At 40.2% G+C, this 15,116-nt stretch overlaps 1 protein-coding gene across 6 annotated transcripts in view; it reads left to right on the plus strand.

Moving 5' to 3' along the window:
* AFF2 (ALF transcription elongation factor 2) overlaps positions 1-15,116 on the plus strand; it is a 472,213-nt gene that overhangs the window by 283,525 nt on the left and 173,572 nt on the right. For all 6 annotated transcript variants that reach the window (XR_011435071.1, XM_023633609.2, XM_023633612.2 and 3 more), the window contains one exon: positions 2,694-2,738. Coding sequence is in view for 5 of the 6 variants with exons in the window: in XM_023633609.2 (XP_023489377.2) it covers positions 2,694-2,738 (45 nt within the window). In the remaining variant the exon portion in view is untranslated. The remainder of the gene's footprint in view (positions 1-2,693; positions 2,739-15,116) is intronic.

Consider the following 15,116-nt stretch of genomic DNA (forward strand, 5'->3'; position numbering starts at 1 on the left):
CGTGTTTCATTTGCTCCTCACAGAAACCCAGTGAGATTTGAAAAGAGCAGGTATTATTATTGTTATTGTTATTTTATTTTATTTTACAGTTGGGAAAACTGGAACTCAGATGGGTAAAGTTACTAAGTCCTGTTTCCAAGTGGTAGGGCCAAGACTCCCACCCAGCTCTTTAGACTCACAGGCAAGTGTTCTTGCTGTGTCTGCATATTGCTGATATTTTTTTTCCTCTTTAATTTACAAATTAACGTACATGTGTTTGTGCAGAAAAAAAGAGAACAGAGACCTTTTCATGAGAGTGGGCCGTACATTTTTAGCCCAGGCAGCCCACACTGATACAATGGAATAATGATATTGAAGATTTAAGTCTTTGCTATAATCATGTTGACCTTTGTGTTTTGGGAAGGTATTTGTTAGAATTGTCTTGGAAAATACAGTTGCTGGAACAGTGAGCGTTGGAATGAGATTTTAATTGCTGTTAAGAATAATCAGTTGAGGGACCGGCCTGTGGCCAAGTGGTTAAGTTCCCACGCTCCACTTCGGTGGCCCGGGGTTTCGCTGGTTCGGATCCTGGGCGCGGACATGGCACCGCTCGTCAGGCCACATTGAGGTGGTGTCCCACATACCACAGCTAGAAGGACCTGCAACTAACATATACAACTATGCACCAGGGGGGATTTGGGGAGATAAAGCAGAAAAAAGTAATAATAATCAGTTGAGTTCTGTAATCCTGAAATATGTTAGACCAATGTCTTCCAGTGGATGTTCTGCAAACATCTCATTCTGTGGAATGGCAGTAATTGTTAATTGGGAAAACACACACACACACACAAATTTAAAACCTAAGAATTCAGGGGTCCAAAAGTTGGGAACGTGCTTCATTAAGCCAGTTAGATAGTTGTCTCAGAGTCTTTAATTTTCATTATGAATCTCCAAGAGGGGGATGGATTGCAGCATTTCCCACACTCACCTGGACACGGAACCTTTCATTTTGCAGAACTAGTATCGGTGGGATGGTCTCCTTTGTAGCACTTATCACAGTTACAGTCGTACATTAACTATGTGATTCTTAATATCCATCTTCCCCTTGAGTCTTCAAACTCTGGGAGGGAGGAAGCTGTGTCTCCTTTTGCTTCCTCTTGTATCTGTGCCTAGCACCAGCCTGGTGGCACAGTCCCCGGCCCTCAAAAAATATTTGTTGAATGAATGAATGAATGAACAAACTGTGCTAGGCCAAACCACCTTTGGTTCCCTATCAGAAACCTGCATTTAAGGCTCTTTACAACATATGTCCAGCCAACTTTTTCAGCCTTTCCTTCTACTGTTCTTTCTACCCAGTATTAGAATATTGTTCTTGGAAAGGTGACTATATAATTTAACATCCAAACTGGGACATTTCTGAGGGTGAAAGGGGACACTGTCAATAATTACACCAGGTTGACAGATGTAAACTGGAACCATATGGGATAATCCAGGATGGATGGCCCCCCCCCATTATTGGTGACTCCTTCTCAGACTGCTTCCCCCATTAGGAATTTTATGCCTCTTGGAGCAGGGACTTTTACATGGAGAAGCTATTCAATAAATATTGCTTGAAATGAATGTATATACAGTAATGACTTGAATGCTAATTTAAGATTTGCTGATGATTCTAGCGTGTTTTCTTAAGGCTGAGGGAAACACTCCATATTCTATTTCCCATTTTCCCAAGTATAGTTATACTCATACTTCAATCTATAAGAGTAACTAGGAGGCTATGACTTAATTGCCCTGTAAGAGGCCTGGAACATACAGCCAGAACCAGAGGGAAGTGGAAGTGATCGAATTGCTATCTAGAGAGGGTGAAGGTGTGAAGGAGAGAGTTAGGAATGTTTGGGAGATACCCATAACCTGCACAGGTGACATCATGCCTTGCAGACCTTTCTCCAGCTGGTTGTCCCACTCCCAAGTCCCTAGTAAGGCACTGCTTTCGAGCTGGTGTCTCACTTAGGTGTTTGGCTTCGTGCCTTCACTGATTATGGAGCCCCTGGAGGAAAGGGCCACGTGCCAGACATGGAGTACCTCCTCAGTACATTTCTGCTAGTTGCTTTGAATTTTGATTGATTGGGAAGGTGCCACACACTCATGGGAAAGATGGCTCATGGGATTCACTTTGTGTATTTGGGATATTCTTTCTAAGTGCCAAGGCAAGACTGCAATTTACACAGGAGTTTTAGCCTAGTGTTTTGGATAGGAATTGTAGGCATCCCGTTGGGCTCCTAAGGTAAAAGAGAACTTAATCATTGAAGTGTTCCATCTAGGCTGCATCTTTTAAAAATCTGTGATTATGAATAATATGCTGAACTATATCAGAGGGTCGAGGGGGCCTTAAAGGTCAAGAAGTCAAGCTCGCTCTTTGGACAGATGAGCAAAGTGAAACCCAGGTGAAGGAGGAGAATGGCTCAGCATCCCGCAGCAAAATCAGTGACAAAACGACTCGCTCGCTGCACCTTGCACTGTGGTTTTACTGCTCCATTAAAGTGAAAGAAAATTGCCATTTTCAGATACTTACTGTTTTGTATTTAATAGGGGAAAGACTACATTGATAGCTACATTTACTTTCTTTACAATTTTTCCTACAGTGGAAAGTATTATACAATAAGCTTCTCTGAGAATAACTAAATTGTGCTTAAATTTTTGTGTTTATTTTGTTTTAGGTAAGCCTTCCCAGCGATCCAAGCTGTGTTGAAGAAATCTTGCGGGTGAGTTTAAACCTTTATTTCTATGCCTTTTAATAATGAAGCAATCTATCTGCTTAAACTGTTTAAAGTAATTTCTGTTCTGTTTCTGGGAGTATCGTGATGGGGAATCCTCACATTTCACTTCAAGAACCTTCCGCTTATACTTTCTGTCTCGTTTCTTACCTGTCATCTCCCCATTCTCACATCATGTCATGGCAGCCAATTTACAAGGCCACCAAGCTAACTTCTCTGTGGTCCCAAGGCTCAGGGTGCTGACGCCCTTGCAAGGGCCTCAGAGGGAAATTAGAACAGAAGGTGCTGATGGAGACTTAGGCACTCACTACCAGGCTAAGGGCCTTTATATACCTCACTTCATCTCGACCTCACAACAATCCTAGACGAGGGTTTTCCTATTCCCCTTATATAGATAGGGAACCAGAGGCTCAGAGAAGCCCAAGTGGCTTGCCCAAGTGCACAAAGCAAGTTAAGCATGAGGGCTGGGATTTGAATCCAAGTCTGTCCAGCTTCAAAGGCCGTGCTCTTTCCATCACCTCCTGAGGCCCCAGAAAATATAGTAAATTATCTCATTTATTTGCTCAAATAGATAAAATGCGATTGCTGTTTCTTCCTTTTTAGTTTTAGTTCCATGTAAGATTCTAGACAAAGAGTCCTTTTCTGTACTTGGCTTAAAATGGCAAGTGTTAAATTCCTTCAATCTCCTAATCTCACCAAGCTTCTGTCCCATTCTCCTTCCTTCTGAGTCTTTCTTTTGAGGTTTGGACAGAGGCTCGCTACCTTCTTTAGGGAACTTTGCCTGTTCAAGCATCCTGCCCTAAATCTTTGCCTTTCTGCTCTAGGGAATCTCAAGTCAACTTCTCTGCTGCCTCCTGCTACACTGTTGATAGCACATGGGTATGGAGATTGTGGCCTGTAACAAGGGGGTGAGATGTGGGAGGGTGGATGGGAGGAGAGGAGGAGAGAGGAGAATGATGGTAAGTTGTGGGAAATGTTACTAATGGAAGTGAATTTGTGTATGAGAAGGGCATGGAGGCAGCACAAAGTTGCAAAAGGTGGCAATAATCTCTCCCAAAGTAAAGGATGAAACCAAAAGGAAAAACCAAAGCCCAGCCAGACAAATGCATCTCCTATATCTGGCTGTCGGCATCCTAAGGCAATATGGTACAGTCATGTGTTGTTTAACGACGGAGGTACATTCTGAGAAATGTGTCGCTTGGTGATTTTGTCATTGTGTGAACATCATAGAGTGTACTTATACAAACCTAGATGGTATATCCTACACACCTGGGCTACATGGTACTAATCTTATGGGATCATCACCGTATATGCAGTCCATCGTTGACTGAAACATCGTTACATGGTGTGTGACTGTATATGAAGAACAGGAGTAAAGGGAGTGAGTTCCAGTCCCGGCTCTACCTTTGTCACTTCTGTGATTTGGACAGATGACTTCATATCTCTGAATCTCCCTTCATTGTTTGTAAAAGAGAACAACAATACCTGTCCTAATTCCCTTATAAGCTGCCAAGCTGTATATAAATGCTCATTATTATGATAAATAATGATCAGTGTGGCCATGAGAAAACCATGCAGGCTTTCTGTTGGGGAAAGAAAACAATCTGTGTGCCAGTGAAAATTCTGTACCCCCTTTCCTCACTTACCAAAGTCACCCCAACTGCCCTTGAGACTCTCCCTAGTAAGTGCCTTCTCAGCAGCCCAGTGTTTGAAGCAAACCCTATGAAAATGCTGCTAAAGGAATAATAAAGATCAGAGAGCTGTTTACCATTGAGTCGACTGGCCACTTGTTTTCACCTGTTGTGGATATTTGTGCACCTTTTTCAGCCCAAGAACATTGTTATCGACTATTAAAGAGATGAGTCCTACCACTCTGATTAGAGGCTAGACTATATGAATTAGGGATATACTGGCTACTTTTGTAAGAAGAGTGCCCAGGAACCCCTCAGTCGTCTCTCCCTGGAATCCAACGGTTTGGGTGGAGGGTGGGCGGCTGTTGTGAAATCCACAAGTGTGATGACCCTGGAAACCCAGTTGCTTGCTCTTTCCATTGGGTAGAGATAGGTCACACACACCAAATACACAAAATCCTTGCTAGCGCTTTGGCTGCCTTCCATAAAGAAAGCTGACACTGACAGAAACTTCTTACTCTCGTCTCCACAGTAGTCTTGCTTTTCCAAATGAAGTCAGTGGTCTTTTCTTAAGTCCCAAAGAAGTGCCAGACCCATTTCAAAATCACCCCCTAATTTGTCAAACTTGGAATTGTCTACTTGAGAGCAGCCTGGCGCTGGTGCCTAGGTGGTTCACACAGTGACTAAGCGAGGGGAGCCAGTGAACACCTGTCAGAAGCTGGCGACTCCAGTCTCCTAGAGAAGCCACTTAGAAAAACAACAGAATGTCGCTTAAAGATGGGAAGAAGCAAGTTGCCTTAACAAGCTCATAAAAGATAGCACCCTTTGAGAAAGTAACAACAGTCCTTCTGTCGTTCTTGAAAGAGAACCTGGGGAAATGTCTTTTTGTTTTGTTTTGCTTTTGAAGGGCTGTAGATCCTATAGAATTCTGTTTTGTCTTTTTCCACAGCACCATTAATGAATGGGCTTTCCTTTATTGAAGAGTGACATGTTTCATTCCCCATGCTTAGAATAAAAATAAGCTTTCTGAAATTTATGTCCAAATTTTATGACTACTTCTTAAATTTTTATAGACCACCTTACACAGCACAACAGGGTGCTTGCTGGACATCTTTGTTATCACATGTTCGTGTTCCTGTTGCTTTGTGGGTCTCAGAGCCCCGTGGATGGTTCCACAGTAGCTCTATTTGTTGCCTTCCTCCCCACCTGCCTCCTTCTTAGGGGCGAAGTAGCTGTTCTCTTTCTCTCTGCCTCTCTCTGACCCCCTCAGTGCTTTTCAAGCTAAGCAGAGTCAAGAGCGAGGTCATCTTCTCTCCTTCACTGAGTGGAGCTGCTGGGTGGAGCTACGTGGAGGAAGGAGCTCTAGCCCAGGAGCAGGAAGAGCTGGCCTCCGATGGCTTATGACATTCCGCCACTTCCTAGCTGTGTGGCTTTTCAATCTCTTCATCTAGAAAACAGAGGGTAATCATTCACCCTTCCAGCCCACCACCCCTTGCAGTGAAGGAAGCTTTGAAGTGTGCACAGTGTTTGTGTGTGTGACATGGAGATGTCAGGCTCTTTGCTCTCCCAACTCTCCCACCTCCCTGAGCTCACCTTTTTGTCCCTCTACAGGCAAATGCGTGCAAAACCACTTCATCTCCCATTGGGACAGACTTCTTTTATTAACCAAGTACAGCACAACTGGCCTTTCGCCACCCCCAACCCCTCAGTCCCTAGGCAAAGGAAATACTTTTGCCTAATGCTTTTTTATTTTGTCCCCCTTTTTCCAAACGCTGTTCAAATTCAAACCAGTTGGCTTTCTTTGAAAGTTCCTCTCACCATTCTCTGATAAGGGGCTTGGCTCCCTTCAGAGCAGTGCTTCCACTTCTCTTTCTTTGCAGTCCTGGATCTCAGAGTAGCCTGGAGCCCACCTTGTCTGGTCTTCTAGGGCTGACTCGACCTGAGCTGGCGACCTTACTTCCCTGTAGCATGTGACTGCCTTTCAAAGAACTTGAACATCATTATCTTATTTTATAGGAAACATGGTAGTCCCTTATTATTTCAGGAAATTGAGGCCTGGAGACATTATAAATGACCTGCAACCAAGGGTGAGGCTCGTGTATGGCAGAAGCAAAAATAGAACCTGTTCTTTGTTTTGCACAACACCTGTCAACCACCCTATTGCCAACCTGTAGTGAGAGTCTCTGGATTTAAAAAACAATGCCTCACATGCCGGCTGACTCACTGCTAGCAACTTTAACTGAGAATATCAGCAAACCAACATAATTTGAGCAGGTCTTAGGAATTAATTCTTTCTTCCTGCCATTCTTTTTTTTCCTTTTGGTGAGGAAGATTGGCCCTGAGCTAACACCTGTGCCAATCCTCCTCTCTTTTGTATGTGGGATGCTGCCACAGCGTGGCCTGATGAGTGGTGTGTAGGTCCACACTCAGGATCCAAACCTGCGAACCCCAGGCTGCTGAAGCAGAGTGTGCGAAATTAACTACTATGTCACCGAGCCAGCCCCTTCTTCCTGCCATTCTTAATACTTTCAAATCTCATTTCACATAATGAAAAAAAAACACACATTACTGCTACTAGTAAAAGAATTAATAGTAGTAATGGGCCACTTACTGTGTGCCAGGAAGAGTACTTAGCACATTATCTCATTTACACGTCACAACAACCCTGAAAGATTGTATGATTAGTTACATCTTACCGAACAGGAAAGAGTGAAACCAGAGAGGTTAGAAAATTTGCCCCCAGGTCTCTGACAACCGTCATGCTATCCATTACTCCTGTTCCTGTTGGCTTACCTGAATCCATCCTTATTTCACAAGCTCAACTCTACTTTATGATTAACATTGTAATGGCATCAACAAACAATTCATTTCAGCTTCTGTTTTTTTCTTCATTTGTACAAATTCAAATATGCCAAAATAATTTCAAGTCGTTTTTCAAACAGACCAGAATTCGCCAGCGTATAACACCTTCCCACCAACTGCCCTTCTCCCACAAAACAAGCTGCATAAATTCAGATATGTTTGCTACTTGTCAAGTATGTTATTACTTATTAGAAATTTTCCCAATCAGAAACTCGCGGGCAGCAGCCTGCACAGTGCAGCCCAGCCTGTGTAGCCGCCTCCGTCAGCATGCCATTTTTCCTTTAGAGTCAAGCTCCCCTCAAGTACAAACAGAAATGAAAAATAATAACAACTCTGGCCCCAGTGATGGCGCTTTGCAGCTACAATTCATCTGTCATATGAGGGATTCCTAAGCTGCTCATATGTAATAATGTGGGCAGGCGCAGCAGCTTCTTTGCTGAGCTCCACGGGATTTTATGAGTCCTAGAGTAATCATTTCTGGAAGAGTTAAGCCAAGGAGAGCAGCATGCACTAAATGCTACTAGCTAAAGATGGATGTTCAATGATTATTTGTTCTGCAGTCTCATGATTTATTTGTTCCTAGCAAGAATTTACTTAAAAATATCAACAAACTATCAATTAAATCCTTTCTAGAGTCAAAAATGCAGATCGAGCGCTTCTCTTCGATTTGACGCTGAACAGATTGTGTTTCCTAGCAAAGTACCTAGTAGTTGATAATTTCATAGGCCAACATCTGTAAGGGTAATTCACTGGTTAGGAGGGATGCTGAATTTGCTAGCTAGGATTTAGGGAACTTGATTTGATAAACTGTACCCGTCTTACAGATCTCCCCCTGCCGTATGGATCAGCTTGGTAAACACCGGCACGGGCCCCTCTTTCGGATTACGGCATGATCTGTGTTTACAGCATTCGAAATTATGGCAATTCTACTTATTAGGTCTGTGTTTAAGTTTACAGTTTTAGCATGGAAAAACTTACCAAATAATTACAGGACAACCATGTACAGTACTTGCTATTTTTTACTATTAAAGAGGAAACAAATGAAAAAGCCCATCTTAAGAGTGAGAAAAAAATGGATCAGGGAGCATAATTGGTCAGACAATTATGTATGAAAAGAAATTTGATTATATTATCATAACTATGCAGCATAATCAAGCACCTTTCAGTAGAATTTCTTTGATAAATTTAACCAATAATTAGGCAATTGATTTTATATCCTGTCAAATTAATGTCTAAATAATGTTGAAATTGGAAACATGCAAACGATTTTCTATATAGTTGTCTTAAATACTAATCCTTCTGGAATGTTTCAAAAAGCATCTATCCTATTCTGCTGTGGACTTTTAAAATTATAGTTTCTTGAAATAGCAATATAGTGTTCCGTCCAAGAAAGACAACAATTGCTAAATATAATTTAGACTATAATTAATGTTAACATAGATGGAGTCAAATAAATGAACTAACTAATGATTGCACCCTCTGCTATTCTGATGACTAGCTCTTACCTAATGACATTGGGAAATATGTAAATTTGTCACCAGGTGAAAATGCCCTTGACTGGGTAAATTATATGGAGTATTACCTTTTCTGAAGCTAATTCAAAGCACTAATGCACTTAATACGTAGGATACATATGTGAGGTGAGCTATTCATGGAACCAAATTAGCCCATAAGAGATATTACCCCTTATTTGCTTCCCAGTAATCATTTCCTCTTTTCTCAAACACAACCCAACTCGGAAGAAAGATGCTAAATTTAATTATAACAACTATTACATGCACAATGTAGGTAAGCCATCCAGTGTGCTTCCAAATGCACTTAGAGCCTGTCAAGCAGTTTAAATATTTTCATGTGGAATCTGGGGGTTTGCAGCTAGTATATGATGTGAATTTTAAATGATTATACAGACGTCATTGGGAAAATGAGTAACGTGAGTAACGAGGTGACTGGCCCAGTGAATCACGGGAACCTGTCAAACACGGGATATGTCAGGGAAGAGATGATGTCAAATACCAGTAACTTAGCAACTCAGCATTTAACTGTCCAGGGAGTGAGCAAGAGTAGCCCCTTTAAAATAGCTGAGTAAATATATGAGTCCCTATATATCTTAGGTGTGCTATAAAAATAAGTCTGTTTTCTGTCAACCTGTTTCTTTTTGTGAACATGGTGGTTTATTATTTTCTATTGAATTGAATGAAAGCAGGTGAGAATTTAAGCCACATGTAGAATTTACACCTGCTTTCTGTATCTTGGGTGTACAGAGAGGGTAATGAAACAATGTATTGGTTTGCCAAAAAGCAGTCAAGGCTTATCTGAAAGAAGTAATAGCTTCCAACTGGTGTTTGAGAACCAGCCTTTTTGTCCTGACTTTGCTAGCAGACTTGGGGTGGGGAAGGAAAGGGTAATGTAAGCAAGTATAACCATTCCATTTGCATCTGTTTAAAGTGTCCCTGGAAAATAGATCCAGAAAGTGGCTTCTCAGAATCAATTTGGTAGGCATCTTCCTGTTTTGAAATGAAAGAACAAAGCAAGGCTTGCTAATCACCTTCTCTTGTTATTCACCAAAAGCCTTATGGAGAATGAGAAAGAGAAATGTAAACTCCATAATTGATGTAACCAGAAGACATCCATAAGCCAAAATCACAATTTTTTTGTGTGAAGGTCAAACAGGGAAAAATCCAAGAGATGATTTCCGTGGTCATGGATCTGGGGCATAGGTTACGAAGCACTGAGTTTCAGGATAAGGAGCACACCGTGAAAAGCAAAAACAATATTGGAATAATGGGAATGGGTGTGAAGGCTTGTGATGGGAGCTTCCGTGGACCAAGTCTGGCACATACATATCTGAGAAGTGAGAAAGGCAGAATTGAATGAGAAGTTACGTAGCTAATCCTCATTTGTGGAAAGCACTTTGTAGCTGAGGCAGGAATAAGATGCTGCTTTGTGAGCAGCCTGCAGGGCTGATGTCTCTTGATAGACAGAAGTAAAGGCCAGAGCGTTTGGGCACACACTATCGTGTTCAGAAGAGAATCCGTGCTAGTCTGGGATTGAGCCACAGCCTCCATTGCCACAAAGACGTCCTGCAAATAACAGTCCAGGAAGAACTCTTGTTACTAAAAAATTAGTAATAATCAAAAAAGGAATCACTATGAGAGCTATGCAAAAATACAAAAAAGAAGCCTGTAAAAATGTAACAGAAAAAAATGTTGTTAGGGAATAAATTAAAGCTATGACCAACATAGTGGCATGAATTGTTAAAAAAATGAAGCAATTTTACCTAAAAACCAAGAGCCAAACAGTGACACAAGAGCTTAAAGATGCTATTTAAAAAGAAGATAAATCAAGAGCTGCAAACTAAGAAATTATGAACAGAAAATCATTAGAATTAGCACATTTAAGATGTTTTTTCCTAAATAAAAGAGGAACAGCAATAAATAATTTGTGAACCTCATCAAGAATAAAAGAGAAAAGGCAAAAATACATAAAATAAGGAATAATACAGAGAAATAACCTCTCAGATACAGAGAAAATGAAAATAATCGTGTGTGGCAATTTATTCACCCCTGACAGATAAACGTAGGCATGTAAATAAGATGAACAACTTTTCCAGTGAAATATAATTGACTGAAACTGATTCCAGAAGAGGGAAAATCTAAACAGACTTATCACCATCAACGAAATGGAGACTGGTCTCCCCCATTAATGAGATTATCAGTCCCAGTCCCATGGGGTTTCATGGGGCTCTTCAACCAAACCATTAAAGAATAATACAGCTCAGCTGTGCCAGAACATAGACAAAAGAAGAAAAGGTTGCAAAGTATTTTTTAGAAAACCCAAACTAGTACATAATATCGATCCAAAATCTGACAAAAAGATCATACAAAAAAGAAAATTATGGAATAATATAACCTATGAATATTGATGCAGATTTCCTCAATGAAATACAAACAAACAGAATCAGACAGAACTTTAAAGGATATGCGCCATGACCGAGTGAGTTTTACTCCAGGAATGTAAAGCTGGTTAAATATTAACAAATCTATTAATATAATGCCTTTTATGACTAGAATAAGAGAAAAAACTGCATAATCATCTTCATAGATACTAAAAGACACTTGACAAAATTCAACACTCATTCTTGATAAAAGAGAAATAGGTGGAAACATCCTTAATGCGATAAAATATATCCATCTCCACCCAAAAACTACTGTCTCATTTCACAGAGAAACTCTAGAAGCATTCCCATTATAGTTAAGAAAAAAGACTAGATGCTCTTTATTGCCATTATTATTTAATATTATTCTGGAGGTTAGCCAAGGCAATTAAACAAGCTAAGGAAATAAGAAGTATTAAAATGGGAGAGATTGTGTAAGATTATTATTTGTAAATTACATATAGATTGTCTTCCTGAAAACCCCAAGAAAATTAACCACAACATTATTATGAACAATACAATTCAGCAAAGTTTCAGCGTGCAAAATAAATATATAGAATTAATCTTTATATGTAAAGTAACCAACTATGAGATATAATGAGCAAAGAGGTTCCATTTATATCTTATGAATTCATTTAACAAGAAATGTGCCAGAACTATGTGAACACACCTAAGTCACTACGAGAGGTGCCAAAGAATATTTAAACGAATGGAAAGGCATACCATTCTTGGATAAGAAGATGATGTCAAAAACATTTCTGTCTCCCCTAGGTTAATCTTGGGTCTTTACTCACACCATACAACAATGTTATTTCCAGATGTATTACAGATTAAAAACCAACACAAAAATATTAGAAGTAAATATGGGAGAATTTAAATTTTTTAAATTTCCAGCCCAAGTTTACTAATAAGCCGGCAGGGTACGGTAGGAGGCAGTCAGGGGAAATTTCAGAGGTTTGAGGAGATTGGAGAAGGTTTGAAATAGTCATTGAAAGGGAGAGAGAGGGCTATCTAAGGAATACAATAAGATTATGAGGCAATGTCAAGAAGCCAGGTGATATTGAAGACATAAAATGTATACAGGCTCCAGTCTGTAGATTGGGTAATTTTCTCCAGCAGTGCTTAGTTCATTACCCAGAGACCACTGACTAATGAGTCGAGGGCAGCCTGGAGGCCTCAAGGTTGAGTAAATTGCCCAAGTCACGTAATCAAGCAACTACTAAGCAGTTGAAACAGGATTGGAACTCAGGTTGGCCTGAATTGAACGTATGCACTAGTAATAATATGAAACAGTTACATAGCAATTTTTTGCACCTGGCACTGCTCTAAGGATTTCACATAGAGTGACTTATTAATCACCCTACCCATGTCAGGAAGCAAGTACTCTTATCATTCCCCCAGTACAGATAATGAAATGGAAGTGCTTTGAGTTTAAGTGACTTTCCAAGTTCAACGGCTAACCAGTAGCACAGCCAAGATCTCAACCCAGGCAGTATGGCTTCAGAGTCCACGCCGTTAACCATTATGCATTCTGCCTTTCCCCGTAAAGATGTGGGGCTGAAGGAGTAGGTTCTAAGTGATTATTGCAGGGCTCAGCCCCTGACCCAGTGGATAGCAATGAAGCTAGACGTCATTGCTAATAATACCATGTGTCAGAATCAGGAAAACAGCTCACCAGATGGATCAAATCTAATACAATGAAGTTTCATAGGAACGTAACTGCATGGTTATGCACTTGAGTCCACCAATGTTTAGAGGAGACAAGAACAAGTTTAGCAATAATAGATATTGCTGCTCAAAAATATAATAGTAGAAGACAAAAATCTAGAACAGGGATTGGCAAAATTTTCCTGTAAAGCACTAGATTGTAAGTATATTTGTCTTCTTGGGCAGTATAGTCTCTGTCTCAACTACTCAACCCTGTTGTTTGAGCATGAAAACATCCATAGACAATATGTTGAAGAATGCCTGTGACTGTGTTCCAATAAACCTTTATTTAGAAAACCAGGCAGTGGGCCAGATTTGGCCTATGAGAGGCAGGTTGCTGACTCCTGATCTAGAACACCTGGAACTGAGAAGGGGCTATAATCCCTCTGCTCTGTTTTACTTAGACCAGCCCCGGCTTGTGGCATTGATTTCTAGCCACACATTTTAACAAATTACATTCAGGAAGATTTATTTATTTACTTCTTTTAGTTACAGTCCTATGAATTTTAACACATGCATAGATTCCTGTAATTACCACTTGTAACAGAATACAAAACAATCCCAATATCCCAAAGAATTCCCTCATATTACCCTTCTGCGATCAGACTGTTCTCCCCACCCCCAGCCCCTAGCAACAACTGATCTGTTCTCTGTCCCTCCAGTGTTGCCTTTTCCAGAATGTCACATAAACAGAATCATGCAGTGTGTAATCTTTCAGTAGTGATTCTTTCACTCAGCATATGCCTTTGAAATTCATTCAGGCTGTTGCATGCAGCAATAATTTATTCCGTTCTATTCCTGAGTAACATTCCATTACATGGATGTACTACAATTTATCTATCCATTCGCTCATTGAAGAACATTTGGGTTGTTTCTAGTTTTTTGGTGATTATGAATGATGTTGCTGCTAATAATAATGTACAGATTTTTGTGTGAACAGTAAGTTTTCACTTATCTGGGGTATATACCTAAGAGTGGGATTGCCAGGTCAAGTGTACGTTTAACCTTATAAAAAAAGTGCTGAATCGTTTTCCAGAGTGGCTGTACCATTTTGTATTCACACTAGCAGTATATGAAAGAACCGGTTGCTCACATCCTTGCTAGCACTTAATCTTGTTTTTTCTTTTTTGAGGAAGATCAGCCCTGAGCTAACATCTGCTACCAATCCTCCTCTTTTTGCTGAGGAAGACTGGCCCTGAGCTAACATCCCTGCCCATCTTCCTCTACTTTATACGTAGGACGCCTACCACAGCATGGCTTTTGCCAAGCGGTGCCATGTCCGCACCCGGGATCCGAACTGGTGAACCCCGGGCCGCCGAAGCGGAACATGCCAACTTAACCACTGCGCCACCGGGCTGGCCCCTGTTATTTTTTATTTAAGCCTTTCTGATAGATGTGTAGTAGTATATCATTGTGGTTTTAAATATTATTTCCCAAATAGCTAATGATGTTGAATATCTTTTCATATGCTTATTTTCATTTTTGCATATCTTCTTTGATGAAATGTCTGGTCAAATCTTTTGCCCGTTTTTAAAATCAGGTTGTTTGTTGCCTTATTGTTGAATTTTGAGAGTTATTTATATATTCTGGGTATAAATCTTTGGTCAGATACGTAATTAGCAAATATTTTCTCCCAGACTGGGCTTGTCCTGTCTTTCCATTTCCTTGATGGTATCCTTCTAAGAGCAAAAGTTCTTCACTTGATGAAATCAAATTTTTCCTTTTTTCCTTTCATGGATTGTGATTTTGGTGTCAAGTCTAAGAACTTGTTGTCTAACCCAAGGTTGTAAATATTTTCTCCCATGTTTTGTTTTGAGCTTTATAGTTTTATGTTTTACATTTAGGTCTTTGATTCGTTTTGAATTAGTTTTGGTATATGGTGTGAGGTATAGGTTGAAGCTTCATTGTAGGTGAAGTTCACTGTGTTCTAGTGCCATTTGTTGAAAGGACTGTCTTTCTCCTTTGAATTGATTTTGCATTTTTGTAGAAAGTAGATTGACTTTATTTATGTGGGCCTATTTCTAGACTCTGTAGTGGATTCCATTGGTCCATGTCTCCGGCCTTTCACCAATACCGTAATGTCTTGAATACTGTAGCTTTATAGTAAGTCTTAAAATAGGACAATGTGAATCCTCCAGCTTTGTTCCTTTTCCTTAGAATAGTTTAGTGATGCTAGTTCCCTTTCGTTTCTGTATGAATTTTAGAAACGTGTTGTCTGTATTTACAAATAAT

This window comes from Equus caballus, chromosome X, assembly GCF_041296265.1.
Source record: "Equus caballus isolate H_3958 breed thoroughbred chromosome X, TB-T2T, whole genome shotgun sequence".
In the NCBI taxonomy this organism is placed as follows: domain Eukaryota; kingdom Metazoa; phylum Chordata; class Mammalia; order Perissodactyla; family Equidae; genus Equus; species Equus caballus.